Below are 17,602 nucleotides of genomic sequence, written 5' to 3'. Positions count from 1 at the left end.
ATTTCTCCATATCTTTCTGTTGGATCCAGAATCTGGGATATCGTAAACACTTACAAAAATAAAAACTTGTTGACTAATTTGTCAATGTGCAGTTTTGGATTTCCCCCATCTGCTTAACCCATCCATTCTCTGACTGGTACTAGAAGTAAAAATCCTTAGAAAAACCAAATAGATTTTGTGTTTGTTTATGTACAAAGTTGAGCTGGCAATAAACAATCCCTACTTGCTAGCATGTGGTGGCAGCCAGGGATTCTGAGTTGTGTGTGGGAAGAATAGGGAGAGTGAGTCTCTGACAGTACAGGCAAATATTCCTGTCCATATCAGGGCTCTGATTCCTGAATTCACATAAAATCACTTTATTCGTGTTTTGCTGACTCTATCACATTCTCCTTAGTGGCTGTTTTGAATCTCTTCCTGAAAGCCCCAGAGTCTTCCTTTCCTCTTTCAATCTCAGCAGATACCTCACCTACATTATTAAGAAGATGGAGGCCACCTGACATGTCTCTCTCAATGTCTAGACCATAAAACTTCTCTTCCCTTCTATCTTTAAAACAAAACAAAACAAAACCAAAACCCAAGTAAAACAAAACCCCTTACTTTCTGTCTTAGTAGCAGTTCTAAGACAGAAGTGTGGCAAGGGTGAAGCAATTAGGGTGAAATGACTTGCCCAGGGTCACATAGCTAGGTAGGATCTGAAGTCAAATTTGAACCCAGGACTTCCCATATCCAGGCCTGACTCTTTTCATGAGTCACCTAACTGCCCCTTTCCCCTTCTATTTTAAGAGGTTAAGATATGAGCCTCCTTCTTGCTAAGACCATCTTCTCCATTTGGTTCCTTGATTTCATTGTCCTCCCGCCTACTTGGTGATCTTACTCTATCCATCATGTTCTTTATTTTGAATATTTTCAATCTCTACCATTCCACTGGCATCTACTCTTTTCTGCCTGTAGATGTACTCAGGCTCCTCCTAAAAAAAATATTGTGAATTTGCTACCTTCCAGAGCTACTTGGCAGTTTCTTCCATATGTTATGTTTTATCTTTATGCAAAAAATGATCTATACTCATTACCTCTATTTCTTTACCATTCATTCATTTCTTAGTTCCTTAAAATATGACTTCTGCTATCAAATCTTTATTAAAAATACAGTCACAGGTGACCAATGACAATCTAGTCCAGTTGTTCTTTTCTTTGTGTCCTGCAACCCAGCTCCAGCATTTGACAGCGTTGATTGTCTTGAATCCTATTTTCCAGTGTTGGTTTCTCTAATGCTGTACTATCCTAGTTGACCCCCAGGACCTCATAACTCTCTAGCTATTCTTTCTCTGTCTTTTTGTCTGTTACTTTTCCTAATATTCTCTAAATATAAATGTTTTCTCAAAATCTGTCCTTGGACCTTTACTCTCACTTCATGTGATTTCCCTTAGCAATCTCATCTACTATTATGGTTTTAATTATCATCTCTTTATTTATAACTCTTAAAGATTTATATTTAACTGTTATTTGAGCTTCAAGGATGTATTTTGGCTGTCTACTGAACTTTCCTACTCAGATGTCTTAATAATACCTTGGTGATAAAGCCGTGTCCAAATGAACTTCATTATTTCCCCCTTGAAACAGTTCTTTCTGCCTGACTTCTCTGTTTCTGTACACAGCCCTACTACATTCCCAGTTATCCAGGCTCACAATCTGTCATCTTTAACCCCTCTCCCCTTCCTTTTTCTTTTTGTCTCCATCTAAGATCTTGACAATTCTTCCTTCACCTACTTTTATCACTATCCCTTCTACCCTTGGCAGCAGAGTCCTATGCTTTCTGTAATCCTTTACCTACCTTCAACACTGTTTAAGGTGTGAAAAAAAATCTCCCTTTATTTTTCTTAGTATTCACTGCCAGTTTTTGTTTTTTTGTTTCCCCCCTTCCTGGGCTTTATTATCCCAGATGTTAATTCTTATAAGATCTTGCCACAACTTTGCATATAGATTTCCTGTTTCCACCCTTGTTTTCAACTTCTATATAAAACTTAAAAAACAAACAAACAACTAAATTGGTTGATGAATTCCTTGAGCAACTTAGTCTTTTTAGACAGGTCCCCCTTACTTGCTTATCTGGAATCATTTGCTTTTGTATGCTTAGAATTTTGTTTCTGAGAGCGTTGTATCCTTCCCAAAACAATTTTTCCAGTAGTAACTTGGATAATAAGATTCATCTTATATTTTCTCTGAGCTCTATGAACTCCCCACTCCTCAAATCTAAGGCATCATGAGACAGTATCTGGTTCCCCCCTCATTATCTGTTATAAATTTTAAGATGGCATGGTCAGTTTCTCATGGGATTTCTGTTGTTTCCACTTGGGCAAAAAATTCTTCTCCATTTCCAGGATCATGTTCAGAATAGTTATTTTTTTGCTTTCTCCAAATTTTTGAAAAATTAAATTATTATCTATGAAACTATTTATTACTTTTAACTTATTACCATGAATTTATTAGCTACTCTGCTTCTGGGCAAGAATAAGCTCTAGTAGATATACTAATAAACTCTTCCATAACAATTATATACTTTTAGTTCAAAGAGGGAATAGAATTGTTGTTTGGTGGTAGATGAGATGATTACAGATGTTAGAAAGAAGGCAGACGTATTTGATTCCTATTTTTCTTTTATTTCCTTTTTCTAACTAAGGAAGATGATATTCAGACTTGGAAGTATGGGACAAAAATGGTTGATAAGGCACTGAAGCCCATGATTAGTGAGGAAATGGCAAAAAAAAATAACAAGCTGTCCTCAATGAGTTCAAGTCACCAGGTGTGGCTGAATTATAACTCTTGGCCTTGAGACAGCTGGTTGGTGTGATTATTCTGTGACTTTTTAGGAAATTTAGAGAACAGGAGAGAGGCCCTAGAATTAGAGATAGCTGAATATTGTCCTAGTTTTCAAAAAGAGAAGAGGAATTCTTCAAATTTTAGGCCAATGGGTTTGCTTTTATTTCCTGTGAAAATTCTTGTCCTTAAATAAATGATGGTTTGTAAGGGAGATCAGAAAGATTTGTCAAGAATAAATCATTCCAAGCTAATCTCATTTCCTTTTTTGATAGATAAGAGAGATCAGGGGAATTATGTAAATAGTCCATACCTAGATTTTAATGAGGTATTTGACAAAGTCTCTCATGATGTACTTGCAGACCAAGAAGCAAAGATGTGGAAGGGGGATGAATGATTTTATGCATAGTTACATGGATTTGGGACTTGTCAAATAACTAGAACCCAAAGAATTTTGATAAATGTATCCATGTCTTCCTGGAGAGAGGCATCTGGCTCTATCCTAGGCTTTATTCACATATATTTTTTTCAGTAACTTGTATGAAGGCACTAATATTGTGTTTATTACATTTAATGATATTTAATATGGATAAAAGTAAAGCCCTCCAGTTGGTTCCAAGAGCCAGCTGTACCAGTTTAGGATGGGAGAGTTATGGTGAGGTAATGAATCATGTGAAAAAGATGTGAGGCTTTTAATGGATTGCAAGTTCAATATGAATCAAAAGTGTTACATGGCAGCCCAAAAAAATGCTAATAAGATCTTAAACTGTGCTTAGAAATGTAGTGCTTAAAATGGAGGTCATAGTTTCTCTGTCCTCTGTCCTAGTCCTATCATAGTTGCCTCATTTTGGGAAGGACTTTGACAAGCTAGGGTATCTATAGAAGAGCAAAATCAAAATGGTGATGAGCTTTGAAAACTTACCATATAAGAACTGGCTGAAGGAAATGGGGTTGTTTATCCTTAAGAAGCGAAGACTTAGGGGGAACATGTTGATTGTTTTCAAGTACATGAAAAGTTGTCACGTGAAGTACGGGTTAAATTTTTTTGCTTGGCTTCAGAAAGCTGAACTAGGACTAACTTTATACTGAAATTTTTCTAGAAGTACCAGGGATGACCTGAGGAAGAAGTTAGTTTTCTATCATTAGAAGTTTTTGTGGATTTTGTAGAAGGGATTTCTACTCAGACAGGGGTCAGCTGAATGACTTCTGAAGTTCCTTCCATCTCTGAGATTCTACAATACTAATTCAAAAGATTTCATTAATGTGGGTATTCTTACCACTCAGGCAGCTCACAGTCCTTCCATCTGTAATTGATAGTAGATATTTCATGAATTATTTTATTCTAAAGAGTTCATTACTGGTCGACCTCTGAGGACCCCTTCAACTCCTGAGATTTTCTTATTCTGTGATCTATGAAAAATATGCTGGATCTAGAGGGAGGATGGAACTTTTACCTGTCACCATGCCATCAACAAAATACCTAATGCCTAGAATTAGGTAATGTCTTGGAGTCATTCTGAGTCATTAACAAGAGCTTGTTCTTTACCTACAGAGGATCCCACAGTACAGAGCTTGGAACTTTGGTTACATCAGGTTGTTTTGCAGACCAGTCTTATTAGTTACCAAATCTGTCAGCCATTCATAAACTATACGGTCTTTAGGATGTAGGACAGTAGAATGTGTAAGGGCAGAAAGAAGGGATGGAGAATTAAAAGCCAACATTTGCACTGAATGTTTTGTGGGTTGATGAATAGGCTGTAGTGATATTCTAGTGTGTATAATAATTCCAACAAGTTGTCTTGACAATTAGTGAACGTAGCATCTTAGTCTGTGCTCCTAGGTAGGGTTTGTTATTTCACATATTCTTTGGAGTGGGGGTAATATGTGTTGGGGAGCTGAATCTTTTTTTTTAAACCCTTACCTTCCATCTTGGAGTCAATACTGTGTATTGGCTCCAAGGCAGAAGAGTGGTTAAGGGCTAGGCAATGGGGGTCAAGTGACTTGCCCAGGGTCACACAGCTGGGAAATGTCTGAGGCCAGATTTGAAGCTAGGACCTTCCATCTCTAGGCCTGGCTCTCAATCCACTGATCTACCCAGTTGCCCCCTGAGCTGAATCTTAAACTAAATTGGGGACTATGAGACATGAGGTGAGGCAATGAGTAGAAGAAATACCTTTTAGAGTAATAGGAAAGTAGCTTTAGAAGTTGAGGGTAGACTGATAAAAGATATAAAGTGGACCAACTTTTTCATCTTGTCAATGACTATTCATAGGGTCTTTTGTTCTTGAGAAAATGGGAGTTAATCACAGTCTAAGATTTTTGCCGTTCAGAGAGCCACAGAGATGTTGAGAATGGCCAAGGCAATCCTGATAGTTATTTCACCGAGGCAACTATCACAATGGTAGCAATTGACATGGCTTTGAATCTGTGGTCCCTAGAAATCCTGAGTTCCACTTGCATGGTTATAGAAAACCAATTGCATATATAATCAAACTTCTGTTATTTAGGCAGATTACCTTTGAATGAGTCACTTCTGGCTGGGGATGGGGTACAATTGGGAAAAGAAGTTGAATTTTTTTGGAAGAGATTGCTTTTTCAGGTATTGGGGTCTGGGACATACTGATCTCCTAGAGGAAAGCTCTAATCATGACATTGAAAATGGCAAGCCCCACCTTGAAGAGCCAACATGATTCTATATAAATTAGGACAAGACTTAATTATGATTGAGCTTGGCAAAAGCAACCTCAATCTCACATGTCCAATTTGGATTTGGATATCTTAGTAGGTCTACCAAGGGTGCTGTATCACAGAGTATCCTTGTGTAAAGTGGCAACAATACCTTGTTAAGTGTCAGAATGAATACAGATCCTTGATTGCAGCAAGAATCCCTCCCTCACTGCATGACAGCATCCCCCTGGCACAGGTCCATCTTTGATCCCAGACAGCTTATGAGAGGCTTGAGGAATCCCAGTTCTTCTTGTTTTGTACTGGCATTCACCCTTGCTTAGCAAATAATCAGTTTTGGCATAGGTACTCAAGGGAATTATGCATCAGTTAACTGGACATGCTGTGTGCATTATGGAACAAGTCAGAAATTCATCAAAGTAAACTACTGTGCATTCCATCAGGTTGTGAAAAAATACAATTTGTAGATTGTTTGAAAACCATAGGGAGCATTCAACAATCCAAATGGCTTGACAGGCAGTAGATTGCACATTGACAATATCTAGAAGGCTGTTTTCCATTCATTGCCTCATTGATCCTTACCAGGATGTAGTTTCCTCCAAACTCCAGCTTAGTGAACAGGGTGAGTTTGGGTTATTTGATCCAGGAAGTCAGGAATCAGAGGTGGGTGAGAATGATTTTGAACTACTATGACTCCCAAATCATGGCCATTATGATAAAAACATAAATTCTTTGCTCTTTTTTTCTGAATGGATAATAGGAGCATCTGAGAAGTAGAGGCTAAAAATTAGATAAAAGTAGAGGCTAAAAATTAGATAAACAATTATGTAAATGTATATCTCCTAGAACTTGGAAGAATGGGTCTTTTGCCCTGTCAGGGAGTATAACTAGACCACTGGAAGAGAGACATTTGGGATCCCATTAATGGTACTTTCAAATGGTTGGAAAGAGCACAACAAGTTCTACCTTATCTATATTAACTATATTTCATATTGGGTGCTTTTGACTAGTGTCAAGACTTGGCTTGAATTACATTTTTAATAGTAGATGAGTTAAATTTGATTAGAACTCCAGACAGTGGTTGGAATTGTGCTGCTCCAGTCACTTGACCTCCAGCATATCAATAGAGAAGACCCCATATATATAACTAGAGAATAGAAGACTTCTGCATTGTTTCCTACTCAATAAGGGTTTAGTTTTTTCACCTAATTGGTCAGGACTAGAATGACAAATCATTTTTCTCTCTGGAAACCAAGTGGGGTTGAAAGAAGGTACGCTGCTGGTATTTCAGAGATATCAGTCAAAGGGAGAGAGGAGGATTGCCATGTGAGCCAAATAAAATCAGAAGTGCCTGAGTGTAAGAGCAGAAGTTCTAGAACCAAAGGGCTGATAGAGAAAATGAATGGTGGGCCTAAGAGAATGTGGATCCATCAGAAGGACTATTCTTTTTAGATGGGACTGAGGAATTTTTCAACACTTTTAAGTCCCAGGTTCTATTGGTGGGTGAATTGGCTGAGGAGCAATACCTAGGCAGTCCAAGGTATAGGAAGAACTTCTCAGTTTTTAATTAAGTCCATTTAGTTGGGATGAATCATGACTGGCATCCCCTATGTTGCATAGGTTCCTATAAGGCTATTTTTCTATGGACCAATTTGTCTCAGATGGCATCAACCATTTCCTTCAAAGAGTGGTTAGTGAGGATCACTCATTCCAAAGTATAGAAGTCCTCAGCCCAAGTATCCTGACAATACTAGAGTATTCCTCCCCTGGGATCTGATGATTGGTAGTTTCTATTTGTAGCAGACTATGAAAAATCTGAGAAGAGCTTCTAGATAAAATCCAGCAGGAAGCAGAGAGCTAGTTTTAGGGGAGATAAAGAGAAGTTCCCAGTGGTTAACAGAACCCAACACCTGAGATTTCACAAAGGCCACCTTTACCTGCTTTCAATAGAATATCTTAAGGATATAGATCCATTAGCAAACTTATTTTAGTGAGAAAGCTTGAGAAACTCCAAACGTTTGTCAGAGAACTTTTCTAGTAGACATATTCTGTTAACTGAAAGTGACCCACTTTCTACCTGTTCCCAGAACCTTTGATTTTCTCTCAAAAGGAAGTGATTGTTTCCAGGAATATGGTACATTCAAGAGCCTAGAATTCTCCTTGGAGCTGCTGTTGGAAGGTAGCGTTTTAGGATGATGAACAGATTTTACTGCAAAATCAACAAGCATCCCCTCTGGATGCTTAATTTCTTAGAATAACCAAGATTTGAACAGTGGAAGAAGCCAAGAATGATGTTCTGACCCATGCCAGGCTGAGGTAGAGTGTTAGAGAAAATGTAGTCAAGCTACACTTGAAGCTTGAGCCTGGATCAGTGATAATCTCCAGTTCAGCAAGGAATAATAAGCAAATATCAGAGGGCCTGGAGCAAATGACAGAGACTCAGAGAGATCCAGGGTGGTTTGCTTATAGGGGAAGAAGGGAACACTTTATAGCTAACAAGTGATCAGCATAAAGGAGGATAGTACTAGAAGATGCAGAATAAAGCCAAGGCTGGTATGCAAGGTAGTAGCAAGGTATTCAGGTGAGAGCAAAACAGCTTGAAGCATAGTAACTGAGGGACATCTAAAATCAGAAGTTCAAATAGAAACCATTTCTAAGGGAAGAAAGCCAAAGTGGGATTAGAATCAGAGTAGGACTTGATTGAGGAACATGTAGCAATAACACTTGGTTTAACTCAGATCCACCCCCTCAGTGCCCCTACCTTGACCATACTTATTGGTAAGCGTATACCCACCTTCCTATGAGCTGCTGATACTGCTGACACAAGACCCTGGTAAGAACATGAATTCCATCAAAGATTCAATTGAGGATGGTCTGATCCCAGCAAAGACCTCACTGAAGCTGGGCTTCCCAGGTTTAAGAAGAGCTCATTTATTTGGTTCAGTGAACTTTCCCTTGGATGGAGGGATAGTTTGAATAGAAGGTGCTGTCTTCCCCTCTTCTTGGATGGATAAAGCAGCAAAAACTGGCTAAGACCTTTTGGGTAGAGAAACCCTATTGTGGGGTGCTGCCTAGGAGTGAGATGGCTTAAGAGACCCATCAAAGGTTGTAGTTCTAATGAGTTGAACCTCTACCCTCTGTTCATACTTTCTCATCCAAAGTTCTTTACTTCTGCTTCTTAGGAAACTTACTGAGATCCCATCCCTTTCCATGAATCATGGCTTTGAGGCTAGAAGGAGGCTTTATATATCTCCATTGATCCATATATCTCCATATATACATCTTCATTGCTTTAGAAACTCTAGACTGAGAAATAATCTTGCAGAAAAATGGTGAGAAAGCTGGGTTGAAGCAGATTCAGGGTTTTGGGCCACCCTAGATCTAGCAGATCTCTGGTGCTTGGAGAATGACATATAGTTGGAGATACATGTATTGTCCCAGGGTCCCTTAGGGAAAACCAACCTAGTTTTATCCCATTGAAAGGATTCCAAGTGGAACCAACCACAGAACATCCCAAGAACCACAATGTACTATAAACCATCCTTATCACACAGGACATTGAATGCAGGCATACATGGTCACATTACAATACAAAGAAGAATGGAAGTTTAGTAAAGAGGAAGAGAAAGGGGGGAGAAGAGTGGTAAGAAGTAGGAGAAGAGGAGGAAGATATAAGAGATAAAAGAAGAGAAAGGGAGAGAAGAGGAGAAAATATAAGAGAATATATGAGAAAGAGGAGGAAGAAATTGAGGAAGAATAAAAGGAAAAGAAAGGTAGGTTGGAACTGAAGAGGAGGAAGAAGGTGAAGAAGAAAAGGAAGCAAAGTTCAAAGTCACATCTAATCAAGACAGACCAACCAGGACTCCAATAACTCTCCACCATGGGTACTCAATAATTCCCCAAATCAAAAGACCACTAAGAAGTGGGGGAGGGTTAGAGAGCTGAGAGCACAAGATTGAGGACTGAAAGGCACATCATGCAACGACCTCACAACTGGCCACATGATGTCATCAATGAACAGATGACACCATGCTTAAGTGACTTACAGTTTCAGGTTATTTGGGGAGGGATAGGGTATTTTGGGGTCTCCCATAACAGCTAGAAAATCACTGTGGGGCCATCTGGTCTGGTGGGTAGTGGTTAGGTTGGAAAAAAACAAACAAACATAGAGAAGAGAAGTTGGTTTGATGGCCTTTTCCCATTTCTCAGATTTAGGATGCTTAATTTTTAAAAACAAAACAAAACAAACTCCCACCCACTGTAGCCCTCAGAAATGGCCCTTCCATCACCAAAACCTCCTAGTGCAGGAGTCAGGAGAGAATAGATTGAGGGATATTATTAAGACATTTGTAGCACTTCTACACTCAATCTAGAGCTTGCCCCTAACAAGAGAGATGGCCTGGGCCTTACTGAGAAGTGCAAAGATTCTCTGTGCATTGTCTTTATTGTTCTATATCATCCCCTGCCTGGGGCTCAACTAATCAGAGCCTCTATCATAGGATCCTTTTTCTATAAGGCTCTAGGATCTACTCAAATACTTGGCTGTGTCAAAAATTATGGCTAGAACCAATATTGGCCTCTGAGGAGGGCTAGGAACTCTTCTGACTTATGGTAGTTGTGACTCCTTCCAATATGCCAGAGAAGTTTTTTTGGGGAGTTGGGAGGTGGTTTGGTATTTAAGGAACTCAAAGGTTCTAGAGAAAGGGTCTCATCTCTGTGGGGAAACTCTGCCCCTCCACCAGAATCAATAAGAATGACCTTGTGTCCCTCTACCTTGCCCTACCTACAGCCCCCATTGGCCTCAACATTTCAGTCTTGGGAACACTTGTTCAGAGGAGGGAGTTGAGCCAGCTGACAAAGCAGCACAAGCTGCAGTGTCCAACTTTTAGAGAGGGTGTCTTTAGACATTGGTGTTTAGGGATGTGCCCTAACTGTGCCCATCTCACCTGTCTGTAGTCAGTCAGGGCTGGATCAGTAGGGCCGATTGGCATCCTTTGGCCTCTTCAGCTGAACCTTGAGCCGCTTCATGCCAATCTGAAAGCCATTCATGGCCTGGATGGCGGTCTGCGCACTGGCTGGATTGTCAAAGCTAACGAACCCTGAGAGTTAGAGAGACAGATTATAGCCTTTTCCACACCTATAACACTTATGCTTGCAACTTCACCCTATAACAAAAGCCCTTGCCATTGTCCTGTAATTCTCCTTAGCTTCCTGTAGGGTCTTTTTACCCTCCTGCAGAACTCCATATTTCATAATCTCATGTTTTCTTCTTTTAGAATCCTCAGTCTTACAACCTCAGAGAAATTTCTAAATCAATTTTCTTCTTCTCCATCCCTCTGGGTACCTAATGTCCAAGTTTCACTGAAATGTCCTTCTTCAGTGGAAGGGGGTGGGGGAGAGGCAGAGACAGAGAGAAAGGGAGGAAGGAAGAGAGAGAGAGAGGGAAGGAGGGAGAAAGAGGGAGGGAGGTAGAGAGAGAAGGGAGAGGGAAGGGTGTGAGAATGTGTGTGTGTGTGAGCTTATGCACAACTAGGTTTACTGGGTCCTGAAGTTACTGAGGTCTTGATGCAGTAATGCCTTTCTTCTCCCTGGGACCAGTTCATTATTTGACTGGGATGGAAGTGAATCTTATACCAAAGATTTCATCCCAGCAGTAACTCCCAAGGAAGGTTTGATGACTGGTCTGTCCTGCATTGATCTGTCTAGTCTATCCCTTGACCTTTTTTCTTCTTCCTTTTTATTTTTTTCTTCCATTCTTCCTCTTTCTGCAGGAGGACCATAATAGTCTGAGATCTAACCCTTCTGTAGTAGTTGGTAGGGGTCAGTTGTACTCAAGGAACTTCTACTTTCCAAATGACTGCAGGGTCATTTGCAGACCATTGTGATCCAGGTTCACCCACATTCAGATAGATATTTTAAAAGAGGTGGACAGCATATGCCATCCTTGTGTTGGCATTGTGCTTCCATGGAGCATAGAGCTGGAGATCATAGATGTTAGTATCTTGCTTCACCTGAGGTTCCAGATTCCTGAGACAAGTCTGTCTCATCACAGATACTCCTTTACTACTGTTTTGATTTCCAGAGTTCAAAACTATTGGGTTGTCTTGCTTAGGATCTCTGACAACAGTGAGCCTCTAGTGTGCCAATCCTGGACATCTTCTAGATGTATTAAAAAGCAAAAATCTTCCCATTCATCTTTACCCAATTAAGCTGAGCTCTTAATCCTGGCATAGTATCACAGAATCTCAGCACTGGTCAGCAACTCAGAATCCATCTTATCGTATCTATCCATACCTAATTATGATTTCTCCCTAACCAGCCCTGACGAGTGACTGTCTAATTTATACTTGAAGTCTGTCATGTTTGGAGGTAGTCTTTCCCAGTTGGGGGCAGCCATAATTATCAGAAAGTTCCTTGGATTATATATCTTTTATTCATTTGAAGGATTAGAGCCTCAGGAGGAGTAGTCAAATATTGACTTAGGCCTGGGGAGTCATGGTCATAGGATTTGGGCTTTGGTTCAGAGATTACCGATGAGTGTGTCAAGCCTCATAGGGGTTCTGAGGATGGATGCTAAAGGCTCAAAAGGAAGATGTCAGGACTCAGGGGTTCAGAGCTGGGGATGCCTGGCCTCAGAGGATTAAGGATCAAGATCAGGGAAGTAGGGGCTTCCAAGAAGACACTCACCAAAGCATTTGCTCTGGTTCGTGGCACGGTCTACAAAGACTTTGGCAGAGATGACAGTGCCAAAAGGCAGGAACATCTGCATGAGCTCGGCGTCTCCGAACTCTTGGGGCAGGTGATAGATGAAGAGATTACAGCCTTCAGGGCCTAGTTACAGAGGGAAAAGGCAGGTTAGTGAGAGGGCCTTCAGACTTTAGCTTTCTCACCCCTGACAAGTGGGGGGAGCTGGAGCCCCACTCGGCTACCCGAGGAGCTGTCACTTGTTCAGGATGTTTTCCCCAGCCCTGGCCCCCTTCTTACCTTCTCTCTGCTGCTGAGGCAGGACTGGGGGCTGTGGAGGGAAGGCCGAGTTCACAGGGGCATAGGCGGCGGGGTATGCTGCTGAAATGAGAGAAAGGAAGGTTGAGGTTGGAGAGTTCTCTCACAAGTGACATCTTGGGTCTCATTCCCACTCTTTCGCTCAGGGCTTCTTTTAACACATCCAGGTCATTTCGATCGATCAATTCCACGTCTACATGGAGAATTGTCTCTCTCCCAAAATGGATGGCTCTCAAAGGGTGAGGACCATTTATCTCCCATCAGGCTGGGATACTCTCTCCTCCCTCCACCTGGGAGCTCCCAAAGGCCACAGAGCTGTTCTCCCTGTCAGACCAGAGGACATCCCGGCTCTATAGAGCTCCTCTTGGCCAATGGCCTCTATCCCCCTCATTCCTCCCCACCCAGCCTAGAGGAAGTAGGTGGGAAAGAGGGAACAAGAAAAGACCATGAAAAGTCTGAGGCAAGACCTGCATAGTGCTGCATTCCTGCGTAGGCCTGCTGGAGGGGGTCTGCCACACTGGGGCTCTGAGCTGGGGAGAGACAGAAACGGAGACAGAAAGAGGTGGCAAGGAGGAGAGAAACACAGGGGGACAGAGGAAGAGAAAGGGACGGACAGACAAAGGAAACAGACGGAGAGAAACAATGAGTATGAAGGAGGAAATGGGTTTTCCTCACGACTGCAGATGGGAGAACTTCCTCCCTCATCATGGGATTTAGGTCTTTGGGGGCCTGGTGTTTCCATGCCTGGGGGTGGTGCGTGGGGAAGGCAAGGGGAGGAGGGCGCCCACCTGGGTAGGGGTGGATACCGTTGGTGTAGAGGGTGTCCGAGGTTGGCTGCCCATTGGTGTGTGGGGTGAGGGGACTGAATCCATTCACCCCAATGGGAGCAGCAATGCTGGGGACAGTGCCGGTGCTGATGCCTGGTGGTGTGCTCGTACCTAGGGGCCATAGGGAAGCCAACGTCAGGCCTTTTCCCTTTAAGTCAAGACTGAAGCCTTGGGGAAAAGAGCAGGGCTAGCTACACTTCCCCTTTGCTGGTAAAACCTACTGGGGAGGAGGTTCCCTGTGGGACCTTTGCCCCAGAATGAGAGAGGATGGGAGGGAAGAGGCAGCCAGGACTCAAGACCCTTGACATCTCACAACCTAGTCTTTTCAGAGGGGTCTGCCTAGTTCTGGAGAGAAGAACAGGGGCAGGGGAAATGCTGACTTAGAATCACCATTCCTTTTCCATTCACTCATTCCATTCCCTCCCCACTCATCCTTCTGCCCAGGATTAAGAGGGTTATCATCAGAGGACAGGCGGCCAGTACCTGATGAGGGTGTCACAGGAGTGGCGACGAGGCCACTGACATTGAAGGCAGCCATCTGCTGCATCTGGGCGGCGGCAATGGCTGCCATGGGGTTGAGGCACGTTCCTTGAGCTGCCATCAGAGCTGCCTGCTGCTGCATTATCTTTAAGATGGAAAGAAGGGATTATAGGGAGGAGAGAGAGAAGAGAAGAAGGATAGGGAGAAGAAAAGGTGGAAAGGAGAAAGGATGAGTCACATTGATTAAGGGAGAATGGGGTGAAAGATGGAGGATGTCCAATGTACCCCATGAACTCCCAGAGAAATGAGTGACCAATTTTCTTTTCTAGGTTTTTGTGCCTGATACCTTTTGGAGTTTAAGAGTTAAAGGCATCACTCAGGGAAAATACTATCATGGATGCATATGAAGGAAGGGGCAGATGAGGGATCCCAAAGAGGAGGCTTCTCCTACCGCTTGTGTGTACACTCCACAGGCTCCAAACTGTACAGTCATCGGGTGAAAGATGCCCAGCTGCCCAGCCATCTGGTGCATCCTCCTTAGTGTCCGCTCCTTGTCTGTGTCAGCAAACTTCACTACGAGACTGGAGGAGGCTCCCTAAGGCAAGATGGGATAGAAAGGATTGTATCATCACTGACTATTTCTCCCCTTTTGACAACGTACATGTTTTGAACCCCCAATTCTCCCCCTGTCATTCCACTATGTCCCAAGTTTGCAACTATGTTTATTCTTGTAGGGATTCCCAAGGTATTCTTATATTCCCAAGAAAAAGGGAGCTAAGAAGAGATCCATAATTTGGGATGGAGGTTCAACGACCAAGATCATGGGAGAGGTGAAAAGCATGTAAAGAATGGTTCTTTTTCAGGCTCTTTATTGCCAACATGGGGTTGGGGGAGGTGGGCTTTCTGGACAGTCCCTCTCCTCCCTTGATCCCTTAGGGCTTCTTCTCACCGGCATGTTCTGGCTGCCATGAAGGCTGTTGATGGCAGCCTGGGCCTCTGCTTGGCTCCCGAATTTCACAAAAGCACATCCTGGAGCAAGATAAAGTTTGGGTTAGGTCAAATTGTGGGATCCAGATAACGTTCTGGGGTTAGATCCTCATCGTGTGGTTTTTCAGGATGAAAATTGGGATGTTGTTGGGTCAGGGTTGGGATCACAGGGTTGGCTTAGACCACAGTATCCAGACCCAGTCTATTGGATCAATCTGGGGCTAAGGGGCTGTGTAGTGGTACAGTCAGGTAGAGGTCATGAGGTTCAGGATGGGGTTAGGTTGGGATCATGGGACCATGGGATTAGGATGGGGTTTAGGGTTAGGATGAGGTCATAGGGTCAAGGTTGGGATCAGCACAGAGTAATGGGCCCACACCTTTGCTAGTTCCATCAGGGCCCCGGAGGATGGTACACTCCTCAATCTGGCCAAAAGGCTCAAACAGCCGCCGGACATCCTCCTCGCTCTGCTGCTTCCCCAGCATCCCCACGAAGAGCTTCCTGTCTTCTGAAGGCAAGCCCCATGTGGTGACCCTAGGGCTGAGTCCCACCTACCTAGCCCTTCTCTTGAACCCTAGTCCTGGCTATGAAGTTTGAATTTCCCACTTTTCTTACTCCTCCTGGGGCCAGTGAAGGTCCCCTCTTAGCCTGCAGTCCAGTCTTTTTCCATGTAGCCTATGAAGCAGGGCCTAGATTACTGAACCCTTTGTCTAATACTGATCCCATCTCCCAATCACTGACCTACCATGTCCCTCACTGAGCTCCCATCTCTTATTCTCAGCCTTGCCCTATTCCTTCCTGAGTTTCTATCCCCAACACAGAGATCTCATTTTCCTCATTAAGTCCCTTTCACTTAGTTTCTATGTCCATGACTAACCTTTTCTTGAGTCTCTATGTTCCTCAAACTCTGCCCCTAACACTGAACCTCCATTTCTATCACTGAGACTCTAACACCAAATTCCCACATATAACACTGAGATCCTATTTCACACTAGTCTAGTAAGCTCTATAAAAGCAGAGACCTCGTCTTATTTAAACTTCACATCTTTTCCAGTGCCTAGCACAGTGCCCAGCACATGTCTGCCAAATTAAATCCGTGAGACCTTTCTATCCTTGACTCTGAGCCTCCATCCATCTCTATGCCTGGGATCATGTAACTTCCTCTGTTAAGAGCTTTTAATCTCCCTGTATAACATCCGTTAAGATGCCCAAGCCCTGGGGTGACCCCTACCTTTCATTAAGTGCCACAACCCCCCTGGCCACTTCCCTAGCACAGGTCAGTTTCCAGACAAGATGGAATATGGAGGGGGAGAAGGGAGGAAGTCTGGTGAGTAATCTATGTTTGTAAGGGAGAAAGGCCATTGAGGAGAGAAAGGGCAATGTAAGATGGTAAGGTAGGATGGAGGACATTGGCTCTTCCAAATTCTAGGAGGATACAGGGTTAGAACCTGAAGCTCCTGTAGTCTAGATGAAGTTAGTAGTCAGTTCATTTGGGATTCCAGTTGACTCTCCCACCAGGCTTCTCTTGAGACTATTTGGATACTCTGGTGGCCCTATCTTCCTCCCACTTGCTTGGCTGCCCTGAAACCTGTTCCCCAAATTATTATTTACAATGAAACCTTCAGGATGCCTCAAAGGGCTGAAGATTCTAAGGATAAGAGAGAGAGGGTGGCTGATAGTGATGTCCCAGCCCGTAGAAATAGAAGGCAGGCAACTTGGTTCTTGGGGTCCAAGGGAGAAAAGAGGGTACCCTAGCACAGGAAAGTGGACCAAGTCCTTGCTTCAGACGAAAAGTCAAGGGTCTTGTAGAGATTGAGAGCCTTACCACCTAGACTGAGGTTTAGGATCAGGGCATAGATGTTTTCTGCCCAGTTTCTACATTCTTTCTACTAGCAGACTATTGGAAGAACTTTTGAGGGGGCAGAACTCTGGGGGTGGGTTTTCTCATGATTAGAGATCTTCCCTCTGACATCTTATGGGTCTGATCACATAACCTCTTTGGTCCCACTAAACCCATCATCCTCTGCCTACTCCACCTTATTTCTTAAGTCCCCTCCCAGACCTGGAACCTGGGAGAAAGTATAGTCTCTGGCCAAGGTTTGTGGGGCTCAGTGCTTGGTGGATTGTCTCATCAGTTAATGCTAAAAAAGTTCAAAGTGCAAAGGGCAGAGTAGACTTACTCCCACTTCAGAGGTACTTTAATATAGAGTGAGGAGGGACAGGATGAGTTGGGGTGAGGGGAGGACACAAAGACCACATGGTTCATCAAAGTAGCATTGACCAGCAATACGTGTTGACTCAGACTAGGCAGGGTAAGAGTGGGGTATGTGGATAACCATTCTTCCCATCATTTTCTAGGAAATCAATCTTAGTGAAGGCATGCTTCTTTTAGGCATCTATCTCCCCCACCAAAAGACTTGCTCTCGTGTGTGTGTGTGTGTGTGTGTGTGTGTGTGTGTGTGTGTGTGTGTGTAGGAGGTAAATTGACTTGTGATTTAAGTCATAAAAGGAACTTCCAATGAGGACCAGCAAGAGGTCTGTATCTTATTGTTTTAGTGCAGGGGTTCTTTACCTGGAGTCCATAGACCCCTGGTAGATTCCAGGGACTTTATGAACTTGGATGGGAAACAGATTAGATCTTTATTTTTACTAACCTTTCACTGAAAATTAGCATTTCTTTAAAAAAATTTTTTTATTCAAAAATGTTATTCTGAAACGGTTCACCAGATTGCCCTAAGAAGTCCATAACATAAAAAAAATTTGTATTCAGAAACCCCATATAAAAAAGTCCCTTGAGATATTGAGAAGT

The 17,602-nt window shown here is 42.8% G+C and overlaps 1 protein-coding gene and 1 long non-coding RNA gene across 19 annotated transcripts in view; one reads left to right on the top strand and one right to left on the bottom strand.

Moving 5' to 3' along the window:
- Positions 1-17,602, bottom strand: part of CELF6 (CUGBP Elav-like family member 6) — a 134,000-nt gene that overhangs the window by 7,910 nt on the left and 108,488 nt on the right. For 3 of the 18 annotated variants that reach the window (XM_007478542.3, XM_007478531.3, XM_007478530.3), the window contains exons 4-12: positions 15,173-15,301; positions 14,758-14,837; positions 14,260-14,403; positions 13,812-13,953; positions 13,290-13,439; positions 12,969-13,031; positions 12,484-12,564; positions 12,187-12,330; positions 10,446-10,598 (exon numbers count right to left, since the gene is read on the bottom strand). In XM_007478542.3, coding sequence (XP_007478604.1) covers positions 10,471-10,598; positions 12,187-12,330; positions 12,484-12,564; positions 12,969-13,031; positions 13,290-13,439; positions 13,812-13,953; positions 14,260-14,403; positions 14,758-14,837; positions 15,173-15,301 — 1,061 coding nt within the window. In that variant the 3' untranslated portion in view covers positions 10,446-10,470. The remainder of the gene's footprint in view (positions 1-10,445; positions 10,599-12,186; positions 12,331-12,483; positions 12,565-12,968; positions 13,032-13,289; positions 13,440-13,811; positions 13,954-14,259; positions 14,404-14,757; positions 14,838-15,172; positions 15,302-17,602) is intronic. The other 15 variants (XM_056800286.1, XM_007478538.3, XM_056800306.1 and 12 more) reach the window with 13 other exon arrangements.
- Positions 9,568-14,263, top strand: LOC103104409 (uncharacterized). Its single transcript, XR_460202.3, has 3 exons — positions 9,568-9,628; positions 12,648-12,740; positions 14,138-14,263. It is a non-coding gene; the product is annotated as an uncharacterized LOC103104409 (long non-coding RNA).

Source organism: Monodelphis domestica, chromosome 1, assembly GCF_027887165.1.
Source record: "Monodelphis domestica isolate mMonDom1 chromosome 1, mMonDom1.pri, whole genome shotgun sequence".
Taxonomy (NCBI): domain Eukaryota; kingdom Metazoa; phylum Chordata; class Mammalia; order Didelphimorphia; family Didelphidae; genus Monodelphis; species Monodelphis domestica.
Note: the sequence above shows the minus strand (reverse complement) of the source record. Positions and strands in the feature narration are given on the sequence as shown.